Source organism: Camelus ferus, chromosome 11 (genome assembly GCF_009834535.1).
Source record: "Camelus ferus isolate YT-003-E chromosome 11, BCGSAC_Cfer_1.0, whole genome shotgun sequence".
Lineage (NCBI taxonomy): Eukaryota > Metazoa > Chordata > Mammalia > Artiodactyla > Camelidae > Camelus > Camelus ferus.
Window position 1 is genome coordinate 26,467,709 of NC_045706.1, and position 20,761 is coordinate 26,488,469.

Here is a 20,761-nt window from a genome sequence, read left to right on the forward strand (position 1 = left end):
AAACAAATGACTACATAATGGAAAAAATTAGGAAAGTGATTTCTTAAAATTATTTTCTATAATTGGATAATTTTTGTTATATGGAGCCCAGAATATGTATAATACAGCCATACTTCCTGCCACTGAGAGATTAGTTCATATAATGGGATTAAATAAATTAACATTTTATGTTGTTTCACAAAAAGTACAGTGACTTCTAAGTGAAAACCCACCACTGGTCTACACCTGATAAGGTCAGTTTGAGAACAAACTATATGATCACTAGGGAATAGAGATTTTAAGTCCTAATGATATAATGTTCAAGACAGTGTACTTATGTAATCTATTTAGAAGCATCTTATAATTCACAGTCAGTCTTTATGATTCCCACAAGTGCCTGTAGAGATCTACAAACAAATGAAGGAAGTCGTCCTTTCTTGGGTATAGCCTGGAACAGGAATCCGCAATCACATAACCCTGTTCTGAGCTGACACTCAAGGGGACAAGAAAACCAGCTGTTCCCATGACACACATGCCTAAGGTCCTTCCCTCAAAAAGGCTGGCCTTTAAGAGACCTATCTGCTGGTACCCCTCCTTTTCCTAGGCCCCTGAAGTGTTGGGCATAGCCCCAAATGAAGCAAGAATTTTAAAAGATTATTTCTTTAGGATCATTACATTTTTGGGGGGTGAATAATATTTTACTTAGTCATTTTCGTTAACAACTGAAACTCTGGGAATCTAAAATTAACATCTTTGAGGCAGGTAATTTGGTTTGTTTGTTTATCTGTTTGTTTATTTTAGAGGAGATACTGGGAATAAACCCAGAACCTTATGCACGTTAAGCATGCACTCTACCACTTGAGCTATACCCCTCTCCCTGCCAAATTAACATCCTTGCCTGTGAGCTTCTTATAGACACCAGAAAATGTTTCAGCCTTGTGTTCTGAACAAGATGGCACATGAAGAAGAGCAAAGCTGAGCTGAACCGCTGATGTTGAGGGGCGGCTAAGTGCTTTGCTCTGCACACTCTCAGCCCACAGGCAAGTCTAAAGCAATTGGGTCCCTGGAAAAATCACCCTTCCAACAGTCAAAGTGACAAACGTTAAGCTTGCTAATTCCAAAAGCCTATTGGATCTCATTAAGATATAATGAGGCAAAAGGTAATTCTTTAAATAGAAAACTCGTGAATGCTACTACTTTATGAGGTATTTTTACATGTCCTTTGACCATACTATCGTCACACTAAACACCAACACACGGGAATCTTCTGGGCTGAGCTGAACATAAAGAAACAGTGGATTTTATGGCCATAACCTTTCTAAGAATTAAGGCTACATCTGTCCCTGTTGAAAACAGTACATTTTATTCTGGGTTCATTGGTGTCTACTTCTGAACTGGTAACTACAGACTCTCTGGCCTCTGGCTTGAATCCCTGCCTTGTTCCTGGTATCCAGCCTCAGCGGAAGCCCCAGCCCTGTCTGATGGCTTGGCTGCCGACACGCCTTTCCTGTCTTCTAGCAGTTGTGGATTCCTTAAGCCTTGATTTGCTTCTCTTCAGCCTGGACTAGTTTCTCCTAGTCTCTGATTTACAATCCAGCTCCAGTGCTGCCTGCACCCTGATGAGACACTAAGTAGAGAATATGCACCAATGATCTGAGCCTTATTTGGATGGTGTTAGGATGGTTTTGGTTCCAAATGGAGAAGTAATCCTCAATAAACCATAAGGGGTCAGAGTCATACCTTTCTGGGACAAAGTCATATTACAGCCCTGCATTAAATAGGGCCACCCAGCGAGACCCTCCACCCCAGTGCTTTGGAATGCATTTCCCTTGTTAAATGGTTTTCAACGTTGGCCATACATTAGAATCATCTAAGAAACTAAATACACTCTAAAGACTGGATCCCACACCCAGAGATTCTGATTTCAACAGTTTGGGATGAGGCCATGGCATCGATGGTCAAAAATGTTCCCCCAGATGATGCTAACATTCAGCCAAGTCTGAGAACTATCACTTGTTTTACAGTAAGTAGTGCTTCTCATAGTGAGGTCCCTGAACCAGCAGCATCAGCATCACTGGGGAACTTACTTAGAAATGCAAATTCTTAGGCCCCATCCCAGACTTAGCAAGTCAGAATCTCAGGGGGTATGGCCCAATGTGGTTTAATAAGCTTTATGGCTGGTTCTGATGCAGGTTAAAGTTTGAAAACCACTGGTGGGTAAGCTCTATGGCACTGTGGCTATTTGTCTGATGACCTATTAATGAGGAAGAGAAAGGAAGAGAAACAAGCACTGAGGTGTCTAGTAAAGTCCTGGTCCCTTTGATGGATGTGGCTTAAGTCACAAGATGCTCGTGAAAAGACAGGGAAGAACCTCCTAGAACAAAGGGTATTTGTATGGCAAGCTGATGAATGCTTTCTCTCATACGATGTGGTACACCATAACGATATTTTGTTACAGGGAGAGAGTAGTTGTTGACTGGTTAGTGCTGAGTTTGGAAAGGGGTTTCTTATAGCTTTTGTACCAACCACCTCTGAGACAAGTTTGAGGTACTGCACTAGCTGTTAGACTCCTGGTGTGTCTGAGGTCAATAACATTTCCCACGACTGAAAGTCCAACTAGTCTTTCTGTTACCCCAAGAATTCAAAGGGCACACTACTAGTACTGGTTACTGGTAGTGCTCTACCTCATCACTATCTGGCATCAACATGCCAAACTGTAAGTCAAATTTCTTTGAAGGTGACTAGGTTTTCAGACGTTGCTTTTGAAGCAGTGGTTCTCAATTGGGGCCCCAATTTGCCCCCCAGGAAACATTTGGCAATGTCTGGAGACAATCTGGGTTGTCACAACTTGGGGCAGAAAATGCTATTGGCATCCAGTGGGTAGAGGTCAGGGATGCAGCAAAACATCCTACAGGGCAGCCCCACAACAAGGAATGTCAATAGTGCTGAGACACTTGCTTTAAAGAGACAGAACGATAGGAAGTGGCAGCAACATCACAATTGCATTTTGGCATTTGAAGAAGCTGAAATATTCTCCAAAGATCTTTAATAAATACAGCCTTTAGATGGTTTAGGCACATCCACAGAGAAGAGCTCCTAGGGACCCTGTTAGCATACCTCCTACGCTTTGAAAAAAAAAAAAGAACAAACAATTGATTTCTTTCTCTCTCTTTCAAAAATAGCTACAGTTCTTTGGTAAGGTAATTGTTCCCAAGATAAAATATAGACACTAAGGGGAAAGCATGTTGCTTGGAAATAGAGAATTTAGGAAAGCACAAGTCATTTTATGGTTTTATGGTGTCTGCCTCACTTATGACCTTCAACTTGTAAAGTACAGTGGCTTTTGCTACATTCTTATTATCCCTGGTGTCCCTACAGCATCTTTTATTCATTTGGTAGGCAGTGTTGAGTGCCTATTCTTTCTTCCCTTGGTCATGGTGACCCTCTACCACTTGAAGTATGTCCCTTGGACCAGCAGCATTGAACATCACCTGGGCACTTGTTCAAAATGTAGGTTCTTGGGTCCTACCCCTGCATTACAGAATCAGATTCTTGGGTGGTTAAGGTGGAGTCCAGGCATATTAGTGATATCCTAGGTGATTCTTATGCACACTAGAGTTTGAGAAGCACTACTCTAAACAGTTGTTATTCAAAGTGTGGCCCTTGGACCAGAAGAATTGGCATCATCTGGGAGCTTGTGAGAGATGCAGAAGTTTGTTCACCATCCTAGCAGTTCATTCGGGACCTGCATTTCCTCAAGATCTCCACATGGTTCTTATGCACATTTGAGTATCAGAAGAACTGGTCAAGACTACTCTCGTTTTCTTTCCACCCTTATGATTGATTTTTGTTTCCACTGTGAAGACCTTTGCTTTATCCTCACCTCAAACTGCTCTATAAATAAAGTATATTTAAGAAAAAAATAAGTTTAGTTCTCAGGAAAGAGGTGATGGTGATATTTAAAGTGATGGGCTCTACTGGGATCTTAAATTGAGAGGAGAGAGAAGAGCAGAGGATCAAGGACTAGAGTAGAGGTTCTAATTGCAACTGCCCACCTTAGAGTCACCTAAAGAGGTTTTAATCATTCCAGTGCCTGGACCATATTAGTAATAATAATCCCTATTTTGCACAGAAATGCAACATTTGTGCAACAAGTATTTGACCATCTGATATGGGTAGGTCCTGTTCCAAGCGCTGAGGATTTATCAGTGAATATAACATAGGAGGAATTGGTAAAGGAGACTGAGAAGGAGCATCCAGAAGGTAACAAAATCTCAGATTTTCCCCTTTCCAATTGCAAGTGTATGGTCCTTAATTTCCATGTGCTCATCGTATCCTGGGCAATTGTACTAGTATCTTAACCAATCCTTCTTTTGGCTTTTCCAGTTCTAATCCATTCTATCCACTAAAATTAGATTGATTGTCCCCAAACACACAATTTATGAGATTATTCCCCATCTCAATAACATGGACCAATTACCAGGGGGGATCATTTCTGAACTCTTCTTCCTGTCACTAGAGGCTTCCATGGTTTTTGGTATATACTTTGCCTTCTTTCCCATTATTCTATCAAAATGTATTGTGCTTATGCCCCATTCAACAAATAACTGGTCCAAGGATGCTCAGTCAATAAATGGTGCATCCAAAATTTGAACTCAGGGAACTGAAGAGGACCTACCCTAGCTAGGGTTTGTGGAAACCTTCAAGATAAATTAAACAAGACTGGATACTTTAACCTCAGTCCTCTTAGACACAGAACTGGTCTTGGAGGCGGCCCATGGGGCCAGCTTGACTGTCTCCAGGTTCAGGCTAAACATAATCAGAATCCCCTGCTTCAAAATCACCATGACCACCCAGAGTGACTTGGCTGAGCTTTGGCAGGTGCTGTCATTCTCAGGCTACAAACCATCCTCAGATATGAGGATGGTACACTGAAAGGCAAGTATGACTGGCCTTAGGCATCTGGCGGATCAATTAGTTCTGAGTCAGCCCAGGGGCTGTGGTCACACTTGGCTAGTCTCTGGGAGAAGAGAGAGATGTGGCTGGGGGGATGGAGAGAGCTCTATCTGAAGTAAGCCAGACACCGGACGTAACCTGAAGACTCTCAATTGTGAAGGTTCTCCTTCCAGGAGAAGACAGCCTGCAGCTACTCCAGTGTTCTCCACTGTTTCTGATCTAAACCAAGCTGACTCCCCAGAGCACAGGTCAACATTTTCCAGTTTTTGCCCTAGTGTTGATTACTGTATTGATTATTGACTGGGTTCACATGCCACCTCTGGTCTTCATCAACTCTCTGCAAAATGGGGATTGTTATTACCAATATGAAGATGAGGAAACTGAGACTCAAAAAAAGAAAGTGACTTTCTCAAGGCCAAGAGTTAGTATGCAATGAAGCCAGGAAACAACCCAGGTCCATCTGCCCCCACAGTCTGGGCTTTCCCCAACACACCTTACAGACTCCACATTTCAAGCCAAATCTCAGGTTTCCTGTCTCAGATGTGTTAAGAGTGATGGGAACCTATTTTATAAATGGCCAAGGCCTGAAGGAAAGTATGCAGAGTGAATGCTCAGCACCTCACCCTACTTCTGCCTTCAGGGTCAACTCTTCCCATGTCTAGATTGATATTTCATCTTGGTGGACTGCATGCAGCTTTAAGGGGTTTCACTGATTGGGCTATGATATTTGTATGTTTTTAATTTTTTTTTAATTTGCCTGGGATGTCTGAGGAAGGGCAGAGTTGTGTGGGAGGAAACCTAACTGATGACAGGATAAAAGAAATGTAAGAAATTTCCACAATTTTGGTTTCCTGGGCCCTATCCAAAGTAAACGGCTCTCACTTTTGTTTTCTTATTAAATGCAATGACTTCTACGTGGGCTGGATCAGAGAAAGCACTTCTCACACAAAATGACTAACTAGATATAATTCATTTAACTAGATCAGTGAGGTGAAAGGCAAATGGTGGAGTATCTTAAGTGCTGTACGAGCATCATTGTTTAGCCTTTGAAGTAAACTTACAATGTAGCACCAATATTCCCATCTTAAGAAGAAGGAGGGTAAGCCTCATTCACAGTGGTCCAGCCTGTCCCAGTCACAGAGCTAGTGAATAAACGGAGGAGCTGGGATCTGAGCATAGGTATCTCTGACTATCTCTGTCTGTGGCTCCACAGTCTGAGGCGGCAGATCACAGATGTGGCTTCTGGCTCTGCCTCAGTCAATAACATGGAACACGACACTTGTGTCTCCAGATCCCAGGTGCCTCAGATACAAAATGGCTTCACGTGCACCGTGAGCACAAAATGAGTTACTGTTTTGGAAAGATCTTTGCAAACTGTAAGGGATTATCATCGCTATTTTTGTAATTTGTCTTTTCTGGGCCTCAGTTTTCTCTACCTTAAAATTAAAGGATGGGAATCATGTGATCTCCAAGGTGTTTTCTCTGGCTCTAAAATTCTATACTTTTTAGGGCTAAAAAGTCCTGTGCTACAAAAAACAGTCTGGCTTGACAGGCTGTTTCTTGGTGATATCTATGACATACTAGAATTTTAACAGAATCATCAGTTACAGCCTCTTGAGTTTACAAAGGAGCTTGAACTCCTAATGTTTGTATTTTAATATTTTTTTCTTTACATTTTCTAGGTGATTGATTGATTGATTAGTTTTTGGGTGGAGGGGTAATTAGGTTTGTTTATTTATTTATTTATTTTTGGAGGCAGTACTGGGGATTGAACTCAGGACCTTGTGTATGCTAAGCTTTATACCCTTCCCCGCTAATGTTTGTATTTTAATATTGATGAGAAAAGTTGCCTTTATACATGTTAGTTTTTTTTTTTAACTACACAATCAAATCAAATCACTTTCTATCAAATCAGGAGGAGAAACACAAAAGATGTTACCCTACCAGTCCTGCAGCAACCACCCTGCTTTGGAAAAAACAGTCCCTTTCTCTAGTTTAAAAAAAAAAGGCTGTACTTTGTAGTAATCCTGCTCTACTTCATCAAAAGTAATCAATGCATTTATCACAAAAAATTTCTTGAGACACTAAAAGGCAATTATTAAAACAGCCAGCCGTGTCACCCAGAACACCATGGTAACCAGCATCACCAAGGCATGAAAAAATAGCTGTTAGTCACTACTCTATGCTGGTTGGCAGTTTGGCTTGCTAAGCAACACTGTAAAAATAGCAAAGTCACAACCCATTATCTGGAGGTCTGACTTTGCAGGGCTTTGAACCTGGTCCCAGAAGGAACTATCCCAGGTCTGCACACCAACCTCATACCTTATGCTCCCAGGCAAAGCCTAATTAATAGTTTATTCAACAAATATTTATTGAAGCCTATTGTACATAAGGCACACGATTCCCAATACGTGTATTTACTTGGTTTCTCAGTTAAATAGAAGCTCTGAAATCGACATAGAAAGAGAGGTTTTGTGATCACTGAGGTGGGGGCAGGGATTTGCTTCAGGCCGACTCAAGGAGAACTAGCAGCTGACAGCCAGAGGACAGAGAAAAATGAAAAAGTAGACAGAGAACTGCTTTATAATACAGCATAAAATAACTACATTCTCATGACCACGATCCTGCGTCATCAAGAAAAGATTAAGTTATATTTAGGATCCTTTGTTAAGGAAGGGAGGAATGGGTATAAAACATTTTAGAAATATCGTCCCCCAAAATGGTTAAAATATACAGCGTTGGCACTTGGAAGGAACATAAATTATGTTTGACAAATGCCTCATTCTGCCTAGTTCCCCATTTGGCTGGAAGAGAAGCAACATTATAATCATGGCGTTACCAGCTTTTGAATGTGGTCTTGGCTCCCTTTCTGCCTTTATTTTTCTAGCTCAAGCTCCTGCCTCAGCGGGAATGCCCTTTCCCTTCGTAACTGCTTATCAGAGTCTCTCCATTCACATTCTCAGAGAAGTTTTCCCAGATCCTTCCAGGGAATTATTTCTCCCTTCCTCCTTCATCCACAGATTTTTTTTCTGGATGCCCTTGACTGTACCCCAGTCTGCTCTGCATCATTTCCATCAGGGCCCTTCCTCCTTTCATGCTTTTGGAGGGCAGGGTCTTTCCCATATTTATATCCATATCCAGCTCCCAGAGTCCTGGGAGCACAGCACTCAGCGAATGTTACTGAACTCAGTTGCTCAGATAACATCGTCAACAGTCGCTGGGGGTGGAGGGAAGGTTAGGTGGCAGACGTGGCGCTTTCCCTAATGGGTGCGAAGTGGCTCAGGAACCCAGCCACACAGCTTTCTTTCCTCAGGGCCTTGGCACGTCTGTTCCCTTCTCCTGAAAAGCTCTTCTTCTGGTGAATTCCTTCTTACCACCTTTAGCTCAAAGACCACTTGGGGAGAGGGGAGCCTATCCTAACCTACAAGACTAGGTCAGGGCCCCCTATTATATGCTCTCCTAGCTCCCTGTACTTTTTCTTCAAATCACTTGTAATCGTGTGTAGTTATTTATTGGTTAGTGTATATGTCTCTACTTGACTGTCAACTGGAAGGAAGGAGGGGATGAAGGGAAGGAGGGAGGGAAGTAGGAATTAACAAGAATCTCAATTTGGAAAAGAACAGACATTAGAAAATAAAGAGAGGATTGAGAGTTATTACTGAAGGTCGAGCAGTTGCCAGATGTGCGCTTAGAGGCAAACCAGTTTACGAGATTGCGAGGACATTCCACAGACCCCCTGCTCTGAGACACTCAGATGCTTTAAGGGAGCAAGAAACACAACCAGATGTACTTGTCTGTTAAAAAATGGAATTTAGTTGAGCTCCTATATTCTTCAAATGAAAGAGGGCTCACAAAGCATGGTAAAAAGCGGAAACAGAATTTGATTGCAGTCTGTGGGATTTAGGTTAAAGATAGTCTGACAACGAAGGCTGTTATGCTCTGTAAAGGATAATTAAATCTAAAAGAAAAGTGTGAATTAGATTCTGTCTCAGGTTTTCAGTGTCCCTTCCAGCTTGGATTCTATTGTTACCTGGTATTTCCATTGCCAGGCTGAGAAAAAAAATTACTGCATAACAATATTCCAACAATCATAATGAAAAATTGTAAAAAAAAATATAAACAAGCAATTTTAACACTTCATATAATTAATTATTTTCACTTTTTCTTGTTTCCTTTTGTTCTTCTTTCCTGTACGTGAGGGACTATGCTTTGTTTACTGTTTACTCTAATTATCGTTTAGAAGATAAACATCTTATTCTAAAATTTATGAATTATTATTTAACAATGTTTAACACATTTTAAAGCATATTACATCCAAGTATACCTGTCAAACATAACTTTGAGTGAAAACAAGTTTTTATTTTCTTTCATGGAAGACAAAGAACGTTTTGGCAGCTTTTTATAGAATTAAGCAATGGGATAATTATTCTTCTTGCTAAAATAGCTCACGCCAGAATTTGGAGTGATAAAGCAAAACACTGACTTTTCAACCAGATTATTCCTCAGAAAATGTTATACTGTGTGTCTATGCCAGAAGCACTTGCTGGCTGGTTGGATGTACTTTAGGGAACAAACCACATGCATTAGAAGCAAAATTGAAGTGGGTATCTTTCAGCTCCATAATGCCTGCTCAGTGTCTTTCTTGTTCACGGCTGTATTCCCAGGTCCCACCTCAATGCCTGGCCTAAAGCAGGAATTCAGTAAATATTTACTAAATGAATGAACGAATCAATGAGCAAAGGCTGAGTATGAAAACTGCAACAGACCATTTTACATAATTTAAGATGGCTATTTCAGCCTACGGATAGAGTAACCCAACATTGTATGGATTATACTGTCTTTTGTTTAGGAAGATGGTGTTACTAACTCAGCAAGCTAAACTGCTTAACTAAATTGAATACCAGAGCTTTAGTGCCCAGAGGCCTTTGATTTCAGAACACTTTATTCCTTCTCCCTGTTGTCTATACAAGGTTGGTTTTCTCCTAAAAACAACCCAATAAGTAGAATGGTAAACTTAAGAAAGTAAGTTCAATAAATCTCTAAGGGTGCATTTTATAAATCAGTCTTCCCAAATTATAGAACTCAATCTCAAGGAGACTTACTGTGAAAAGAATACCATCACATCAAAAAATCACTCTTGGGATTAGATTGGGATATTTGATTTCTGGAAGAAGGCAAGACCATAGGGTTACTCCACTTTTTTTTTTTTTCTGTTTAAGAATTTGATTAAGGTTGTTATTACCTGCAATATATTTTTAATATGACAAAATGCTAAAAGTTATTATTTCAGGACAGTGGGAGGATTATTTTCAGGTGATGTTCATATTTTGTCTATTCTATTTTTAAATTTTCTATAATGAACATGTAGTATAGAAACTTATAAACTTCAGTAAAAATGTTATAAAAGCAAAATAATCCAATCATAATTATTCCCTTCCCTATGTTCTGACTGCATTTTATTATTTCTATTATTGCACATTTGTTTTAATGATTTATGTGCAGGTCTGTCTTATCTACCTACTTACACGCAAAGCCATGATTTGTGAATTGTAATGTTGTTGGAAATTGGGGGGAAAGGTGAGTTCAACCTGCCTTCTAGTTTTACAAAGGGGAATGCTACTCTCCCATTGGGCTGAAGTCTCTTTGGGAGCAGGGACTGTATCTTACACACCCAACTCTTAGCACAGTGCTTTGAAAAGGACTAAATAATTGTCTAAAGAACAAAGAAACAGTGATATATAACACTTTTCTTCTAACATTTAAAATTTGACCTTGTCCTGCTGCGTGGTCCAAAATGATTGGGCTGGAGATAATGATTCATTCACCAGAGCTCTGCAGATCCCTTCCATTATATTAAAGTTAACTCCTTCAGACATTCATTTAGTCATTCAACAAAGATTTACTGAAAACTTACTATGTGTCATAGCCATTGCTAGGTGCTATGGCTACAAAGACAGACATTGCCTTCCTGATGTTCATAATATGCGTGAGCGGCATTTGTAAACAGATACTAATAAAATAGCCTGTTAGTTCAATAATAGACATATTGAATAATTAAGCTGGCTAAAATGGGTTTACAGGAGAAGCTTCCTAGAGGAGGGAGCCCTTGTGCTGAGTATTAAAGGAGGTGCTGGAGTAAGGATTAGTTCCCCAATGCATAGTCCTGACAAAGAGTACCGTATCAGAAAAGGGATGAAGGCGAGAAATAGCACAGTGTGGCCACAGAGTTTGGTGTTGCTGGAGCATAAAGCTGCGGGTGTAGTGAGTTGTGAGTCTGGCGGCAAGGGCAGGGAGCAGGTCATGGGGGCACAGCTTAGACTTTGTCCTGCATGAGTAGGGAGTGCAGAAAGGTTGGAAGCATGGATGATGGCAACAGAGATTATTTACTAGCACTGAAGAGGACAGATCTGAGGGTGGCAGAAACTGGAGGAAGTGCAACTTCTTAGGAGGTAGTTGCACAAATGAGTATGTAACAGATTTGTGTTTACATCTAATAATCTGAGCTAACATTTATTTAGCATTTATTATATGACAGTTACTAAATAAGCAGTATTATGCAAATAATGTCTTAATATTTCAAACAACTCTATGAGTAAATACTATTATTATCCTTATTTTACAGCTAATGAAACAAACCGTTAAGTAACTTGCCCAAGGCCAGGATGCAACCAGAGCAATCTGGTACCAAAGCTTATACTCTTAATTCCTGGCTCATCTGTCTAATTTCTGTCTCCTGCATTAGAATGAAAGCTCCATGCAGACAGGGACTATGTTGGTGGTGTTCTCCGCTGTGCCTGTGCAACAAGTATACAATAACTAGTTGTTGAATAAAATTAACGAATAACCTAAGTGGAAGAAATAGGGCACTAAGTTTTGTACAGGTACAAGAAATATTTTGGATGCACTATTGCAAATTTTTTGCAGACTTTGGAGATTATTATGGACTGAATGTCTGTGTCCCTTCCCCTCCTCAAATTCATGTTAAAGCCTAACTCCGGAGTGGAGCCTTTAAGGAAGTAATTAAGGTTAAATGAGATCACAAAGATGGGGCCTTAATCCGAAAGGATTGGTGTTTTTATAAGGAGACCAGAGCTGTCACTCTGTGCATGTGCACTAAGAAAGGCCACGTGAGGACACAGTGAGAAGGTGGCTGTCTGCAAGCCAGGAAGAGAGCTTTCACCAGAAACCAAATCGGCTAGAACCTTGATCTTAGACTTCCAGCCTCAGGAATTGTGAGAAAATAATTTCTGTTGTTTAAGCCCCCCAGTCTATGGCATTTTGCTATGGCAGCCTGAGCAGACAAAGACGGTGGTTACTTAGGATGAGGGTGGGGGTGAAGGAGAAGTTTCTAGCTTGATAGACTTAGCAGGGGAGGGCAGTGGTACCACTAATTGGGATAGAGAATTCAAGAAGAAGAAGAGGAAAGATTGGTTATGGTCAGTGGAACACCACGAATTATTCTGTACTTAAGGTTCACCTCACTCAAACACAGAAATATAATTGAAGTTAGTTTTTAAGACCATTTATTCAATAAATGTTTATTTATCCTCTAGCCATTATGGCTATTGTATTTGTCCTGAGTGTACAAAATAAATGACTCATTCTCTGCCCTCAAGGAACTCACAGCTGGTGGAGAGAAAAATTGTTCCTCTTTTTAAAGCTCGCTGGAAAGACCATTTTTCTTTTCCCCTCACTTCAAAAAATCTGGAGTTTATAAGAAATATACAGAGAAAATCCCATATGGATAAGAGATTTGGAGTCACAAGACCTGGATTTGAACCTGAATATACCAGGTGAGTGATGATGATGATCTTAGGTAGGACAAGTAATCCTTCTGGTTCTTAGGGTCCTCACCTATACCTGCATAGTTGTTTTAAGGATCAGATAAGCGAGGTTGGTAGAAATGTTTGTAAAACTCAATATGCATGTTAGCAATTATTGTAATTATAAAAGCTACATTTCTAACCTGCAGAAACTAAAGGTGAATCAGTCACGGGCCACAAGTCAGAGGTGAAAGGCCAGCTTTGAACCCTTTGGATGGCAGGAGTTTGGGGATGGAGGACGGAATAAGACTGTGTGGTGGAAAAAAGAACAGGTTTTGGGGTCCTACAGATCTGGTTCAAATCACAATTCAGTCACTTATTAGCTATGGAAAGTTGAACAAGCCTACCCAGTTACAAACTAACTAGTGATAGAATGCTAACAAGCCTTTTTCAGACCAGAGTTAGAAATTCTGCAACAGAACTCATGTCCAATCAATATTGACTTTTTTGAGCAGTCTACTATGTGCAAGACACTGTGCAAGGTGCTGGGGATACAGAGGTTACTAAGACACAATTTATGCTTCAGAAGACTGCCTTTATTCTAACACCGTCTGACCTTATAGACTGTTAACTTTCTGAGGGCAGTCTTATTGTCTCCTCTGTTGCCTAGCTCTATATAGATGCTCAGTAAATACTGAAAGAATGAATGAATGAGTTCCCAGGAGTTTCATTAAACATGTCATCTGGCAGAGAAAGACACTGTTTGACACCACTTACGTGTAGAATCTAAAAAATAGAACAAACTAGTGAATGGACTCACAGATATAGAGAATAAACTGGTGTTTACCAGCAGGGAGATGGAAGGGTAGAAGGGTAAGATAAGGGTAAGGTATTAAGAGGTACAAACCCCTATGTATAAAATAAATAAGTTACAACAACACAGGGAATACAGCCAATATTTTACAATAACTATAAATGGAATATAACCTTTAAAAATTGTGAATCACTATGTTGTACACCTGAAACTTACATAATATTATACATCAAGTATACCTCAGTTGAAAAAAAAAAAAGATCATCTAGCAATGCAGGCCAATGAAACATTATCTTAGCTACCACATCTAAAAGGTGGTTAAGCTAAAAAGGGGCTGATAGGGTCAGCCCTAATCCAATCCGAATGGTGTCCGTATAAGAAGAGATCAGAATACACAGGGAGACTACAGGGATGAACACACACAGACTGAGGGACAACCATGTAAGGACACACTGAGAAGGCAGCCATCTGTAAGCCAAGGAGAGTGGCCTCAGAAGAAACCAAACCTGCTGACACCTTGATCTTGATCTATGGAGGACTTCCAGCCTCCAAAACTGTGAGAAACTAAATTTTTGTTATTTATGCCACTCAGTCTATTGTATTTTGTTACGGCAGCCCTAGCAAACTAATACAGATTTTCATAGCTTTTATGCCCAGATCCAAGACTCCCTTCTATAGGATACACAAAATGTAAGAAAAATTCTTAGGGTGGATGGATGAACCTTAGGGTGCAATGGGAATGAATCATGGAAGGACTGAGGGGAGACAAATAGAAGGGGGTGAGAGAGCCCATATTGGGCTAAAACAGCTGCCCTTTCCCTCTCTGTCTCTGTCTGTCTGTCTGTCTCTCTCTCTATATATACACACACACATTTGCCTCCCCTTCTCATGATATCAACATAAAGTGTAAGGCTGTTCTCTCTACAAATCTTGAGACTGAAAGTAGCTTTTTGACTTTTCCCCCCTTCTCAGGTTACATTTTGATATTTAACATGATTTCATTTGTCTAAAAATATTGTAGCAGGAAGACCCCAGATTTCTCTTCGTATGCAAAGTCTTTATATACAAAGAGTACCTATACCAATAAGATAATGAGATTGAAATTCTGACAAACAAAAAATATGTATCAAAAACACACAATCAAATGAGATTCCTGCTAGCCACAGGGAAATGACATTTGAAACCCAACTCTAAAGTCAGGGGATTAATTTTTTGCTTTGTTTTGTTTTGAATAAACATGCCAACTCATATGTACAGATGAATGCCTCCTTCAAAGTAGTCATTCTGGAAGGTTCTACACTTATTCTAACCATGTCACTGTTCTCAAATTCTGGAATTGCCTTCAGGGTCTGTGAGATAGTCTTCTGAAAGGTCTCTTGAAGGTAACTCTTGAAGGTAGATTTCATTTTCAAAAACAACCAAGGGTCCTTCTGGGTCAACTCTGGTTAACCAGGGGACTAGTCAAACTATAATTTCAAGAGGATTGACCCTAAAGTGTCCAGGCTGATTTTTCTGGAGTGAATTGTACTCAACCTCAGAAGACAGTTTCCAAAGGCAAACCCCAGGTATGTAGTAAACATGTCATAGGCATGACATCGAGGGCAGGGTATGTGACTGCTTTGAAGGAAGCCTCATTCATTTGTATATGCAAATTTTCTAGTGGTTCCCTTTACCAGAATATTTCCTTAGGTCTAGATCTACATTACTTCATGAGACCACAGTTTCCAGAAGTACAAGGACCTCATGCCTGAGTCAACTTTTTAAAATTTCCAACCTGGGTACTTGATGTGTGTCTGAGACATAGCTGATGGAAAGTTCAACATGGGGGAAGAACGTCTAAGGTGTATGGGGCTTAGTTTATGTAATGATTCAAAGGTTAGAACTAGGACCAAGAGAGAAGCTCTGGAGACATAAATTTCTGCCCCTTGTAAGAAAGACACTGTCAGAAGCTGGAGCTGTCCAGCAATGGAATTAGTTTGCCTTGGAAATGGAAATGGTGAGCTTCCCACCCAGGGAGGAATCTAAAGCAAAGGCTGCTTGTTATGGAAACCCGTAGAGTTCTCTCCTATAATGGGAAGCCATGCAGTGCCCTCCAAGGGCTATCCTCTGAGTCCTATCTGCACAATACCTGGCAATTGGTAGGCCCTGAAAAAATACTGGAACGATATGAATTAAGAATACAGCGCATCTTGTGAGCCAAGTAAAGGGAAAGAGACAGGGACTCAGCTTCAAGAAATGTAGGGACAAGTGAAAGGAAAAGAGTCAGGGAGACATGAGATAGGGCTTTCCTTGAGTTTTTGGTGCCATAGGAGAGAAGCTGCTTTGGGTATCTGAAGCCTCACATGTTTATGAAAGGGTAATACTTTTGAAGGGGGTAGGAGTTGAGGAAGGAGATATACCACATGCTCACCCTTCTTAAACTCCTCCAGCACTGTGTCCAGCCGGGTATCACTGAAGACGCAGTGCAGGGGCCGGTTGTAGAAGCGGGTGACGGTGAGAAGGGGCGTGCAGTCGTCGGGGTCCACGAAGGCCAAGTCCTTGACAAACAGAATGTCCACAATGTTGTGCCGCTGGTCGCCTTCGTACACGGGGATGCGAGTGTAGCCGCTGCGCAAGATCTCGGAGACCGTGGCGAAATCCAGCACAGCGTCGGAGCGCAGCATGAAGCAGTCCCCGAGAGGGGTCAGCACCTCCTCCACCACCTTGGTGCGCAGCTCCAGGGCGCCCTGGATGATGTTGAGCTCCTCCTTCACCAGGTCACTGTAAGGGTCCGCGGCCCGCAGCGTCTCCAGCAACTTCTCCCGCGTGTAGAAGGTGCTGATCTCCTGGCGCAGCGCCCAGTCCAGCAGGCGGCCCAGCGGGTAGCACACGGGGAAGGCGGCCGCCATCAGAAGCCGGGTCAGGCACACGCTGTGTGAGGCGATGGCCAGCCCGTGCCGCGAACACACCGAGTAGGGGCAGATTTCGGCGCCCAGGAAAACCGCGCCTGTGCACACGAGCGCCGGCAGCCATGGGAAATGAATCCCCGCCTCGCTGTAGTCTTCCCCCGTGCCCCCGACGCCCGGCGGCAGGGAGGCGTACAGCCAGCCGGCCAGGGCCGCATTGGCTCCGGCTTGGCCCAGGAGCAGGGTGCAGAGCAGATGGGTCCCCCTGCCGCGCACGGCCTGCACTCGGCGCGCCTGCTCCTGCTCGGCGGCCGAGCCGCTGTTCCGCAGCACCCTTAACTCCACCGGGTCCAGCGAGAGCAGGCTCAGGCGCAGGCCGCTGAACAGGGCAGACAGGGCGAGCAGCAGGAGCGCCCCGAGCGCCCGCAACCACGCGGGGGGCAGCAGGTCCCCGCCCGGGCCATACAGCCGCGGGCGGACGCGCAGCAGGAAGCCACCGGCGGCGCCGTGGTGGTGCCAGGCGCGCCCGTCCCAGGCGCACAGCGAGAAGAGCTTCCCGCCACCGCCCGCGCCGCCCCGCTCTGCCTCGCCCTTGCGTAGCTCCCGCACCCGCACCTGGACTAGAGCCGAGCCCGCCACGCCTCCGGGTCGCAGGGGCCCCAGGACCTCCACGTCCGATGCCCAGTCACTCTGTTCGCGGCAGCGCTGCGGCCCCGGGGGGCGCGTGGGGACGGCGCTGGGCGCCACGCTGCTCCCGCCCGGGGGCTCCTCGATAAACACGAGCCGCGGAGCCCAGTCGACGGTGCCATTCTCCCCCGGGGAAAGGGTGGGTGCGGGCACTGGCGCCGCGGGCGCCTCGGGCCCGGGCTGGAAATAGACGCGCAGGAGGAAGCTGGTGCCTTCGGCGGCGCGCAGGGTGCCCCCCTCCAGGGACACGCGGCCTCCAGCAGTGTCCTCGGGCCGCAGGCCTAGCAGCCAGGCGGCGGCAGCCGGGGGCTGAGGGGACAGGGAGAAGAAGAGCAGGAGTACAGCGCCCCGGCTGCAGCAGTCTCGGAGCCTGACACCCACCGCTGCTGCTGCCGCCGCCATCCTGCTCCCGGCGCGGCTGCACGTGATACTGCAGAAAGCGGAGCGAGAGCTAGAGGGAGGAGGAGCCGGAGCCGGGAACCCGGCCCCAGGCAGGTCACCACGTGTACGCCCCCGGCGCGCGTGAGCTGTAGGAAGTAGGGGCTCAGACCCTGCCTGGGCCGTGGGTCCCGGCGGGAGGCTGGAGATAGTCACGCATCACTGCACTGTGCGAAACCCCGACACACTTCGGTGCATCAAACTTGCAGCCTAGGGAAGGCTTGTTTTGGAGCACGGCCTCCAGCTCCAGCAGAAAGGCGCCCTCGGCGAACTCCTACCCGGCAATAATTCCCTGCCGGCCCTACCGTTTCACCATTGGCCAGGGAAATTTCCCAGCATTTCGCCTCTCCTGCCTCTTGCGTTCCCCCTTCTGGTCAGAAAAATACCCTGGAGACAAGTCTTGAATCTATGTGTTTGATCTCAACTCCAGCTGACCTTTCATGTTTTAAAAATTTCCAAATTACTGAGGTTGAATTCCTTATTAAGATCCAAATGTCCGTTAATAAGGAACTGTTGAAATAAATTATGATACTACCGTACCATGGAATACTACACAGAAGGAAAAAGTAATGATGTGGATCCATGTGTTTGTGATATGGAAATATCTCCAAAGTAATAGTTGAAAAATAACAAGGTGTAGAACACTGTGTATAATATGCTACTGTTTGTATTAAAAGATTATATGTACGTATATAAAATACTCGGTTTAATATGCAGAGGATACACAAGAAATTTGTAATTGTGTTCACCTCTAGGGAGCAGGCCTATAGTACAATACCAAAAGCAGGAAATTGACGTGGTATAATGTGTGTGTATATTTTATCACATATATAGATTTCTGTAACCATTGCTGCAATCAAAATGCAGAACTATTCTATCATCACCATAAAGATCTAGGAGGGAGACTTTTAATTGAATTCCTTGTATTGTTTGAATTTACCATGGGCCTGTTACTTTTTTACTTTTATGCATTTACTTAAAATTTTTATATAGTAACATTCACTTTTTGGTGTAGCATTCTATGAATTTTGACAAATGTGTATTCATGTGACTGTCAAATCAAGAATAGTGCCAGCATCCTCTAATATTCCCTCTGTCTTTTTGTGGTTAACCCTCCTCCCATTTCATCCTCTGGCAGCTACTGATTTGTTTTCCCCTGTAGTTTTTCTTTTCCAGAATGTAATATTAACAGTATAATACAATATGTAGACTTTTGGATCTAGCTTCCCTTACTTAGCATTATGCTTTTGAGAGTCATCTATGTTGTTGTGTTTATCAATAGTTCATTCCTTTTTATGGCTGGGTAATATTCTATTACCTGGATGTATCACAATTTGTTTAGCCATTTACTAGCTAAAGAAGATTTGAGTTATTTCCAGTTTTTGGCAATATGTGCAGATTTTTGTATGAACATATGTTTTCATTTCTCTTGGGTAAATGTACCATAGACCTGTATTACTTTTTAAAGTATAAAAGCAGCAATAATTTGGCATTCTATCTTTGGCATCTCTGACTAATTTTTAAAAATCATACGTAAAATCTTATTTTCCATAGAATTCTAAAGATATTGATTGAGAAAGCCTTGTAAAAGATAAAGCTCAATACAAATGTTTCCCAGCTAAAAGTTACCTTCTTTTCATAACAAACTCTTATCAATCATCCAGAGTGGAAATAGCCTGCTTCTAGTTTGGGACTAGATAGGCCTCAGTAGGCTGCTGGTCACATTCCTACATAGGCTGCCTTTCATATTCTGCAAGGAGTGAGAAACAAACCTGCCATTGCCTTAAAATGCACTAGATCCTGTCCACTACAAGTTGCCTCTTGCATGGACTGCTTAAGAGACCAAAGGAAGATTTAATCTGAAGTGGGGACATTGAGGCATTTATTGGAAATATAGGGGAAAGGGTGAAGAAGTGTCAGGCGTGTGATTTTTTTCTCTTAAGTGTTAGCAAAAAATGTTTTCACTTTTCTCCTGACATTTAGATCTCTCTCTTCTCCTTACCTAAGCTCCTCAGCTTAGGTACCTCTTATCCTAAAGGTTCTCTCACCTCTTTTAGGTCTCAGGACTTTATCATCATTATAATACCACCTAACACCTTTATCAAGCTTTAGAGTTACGAAGGGGTTTTATATCTATTATTTCATACACACACATACAGCCCTGTGAAGCATACATAATGATACCCTTTTTACAGATCAGGTGAAATGACTGGCAAAACTTCTTTCGACTCTAGGTTGATGCTCCCTCGCTCCACGGTGCTGACCTGTACTAAAATAGAAGCTTTCAAAAATATTTGATTAGGAATTTAAAAACCTAAATTTCTTATATAAAGTATTACATTACCATTGAAAATAAAGCTTTAATGCAGAGAAGCTTAAATAAAAAGAACCTATAACCCCACCAACCAGAGTTAAACACTGTTAATATTTTGACACATTTCCTTTTTAATTTTCTACATAGATAACTGAGAAATACACACACACACATATATACCCTCATATATGTGTGTATTTTATAATTAAATACATATTATGCATACAATTCTAGTCTGTTTCTGTCACTTAACATATCAAGAACATTTTCCCTAATTTAATTAAAATTCTTTTATAAACATAGTTTTTAATGAATAATATTATTACACTATTGTATGTGTGTGTGTGTGTGTGTGTATGTATATATATATATATATATATATATATATATATATATATATATATATATCATGGAGAGAGAGAGAATTGTAAGAATGATACTATTTCTAGTTGCACCAGCTCTATTATTAACAAGTGTTAGGCTTAGGAAAGTCAGTCTACATTTCTGGGCCCATTTCCTCACCTGTTAAATGAAAACAGTTTTAAGGTCCCTGTCCTTTCATAAGTCAGTGAGTAAGGGCTAATGTACACTGGGTGAAGATAATCTAGTGAGATTGAGTACTTTTCCTTTACTGACCAGGAAGTTCTGGAAAAGTACTGGGTTTCCAGAGCTTTACTGAGGCTGAAAGGATTCCTGGGGACAGGTTCAGACACTGTTATTCTAGTGAGGAAGAGTTGCCAAAAATAGCTCCCCAGAATCTGAATGTTGACTAGCTTCCTAGCTTACAAAATGGGCATTTCCTCACCTCCCATAGAGACGGAGGAAACCATACTTGCCTTTAATCTCATGACTATGCTATTTCATAATGTACATATTAAAATGCTTTTGCTTCTTTCATTCCTCATTCATTATTCAATAAATATTT

At 42.2% G+C, this 20,761-nt stretch overlaps 1 protein-coding gene across 3 annotated transcripts in view; it reads right to left on the bottom strand.

The window, feature by feature from the left end:
* CNNM1 (cyclin and CBS domain divalent metal cation transport mediator 1) overlaps positions 1-17,786 on the bottom strand; it is a 50,369-nt gene extending 32,583 nt beyond the window's left edge. The window contains exon 1 of one of the 3 annotated variants that reach the window (XM_006184648.3): positions 15,923-17,782. In XM_006184648.3, the coding sequence (XP_006184710.2) occupies positions 15,923-17,486 (1,564 nt within the window). In that variant the 5' untranslated portion in view covers positions 17,487-17,782. Of the gene's footprint in view, positions 1-15,922 lie in introns of all 3 variants that reach the window. The other 2 variants (XM_014559222.2, XM_032491125.1) reach the window with 2 other exon arrangements.
* Between the last annotated feature and the right edge of the window lie 2,975 nt (positions 17,787-20,761).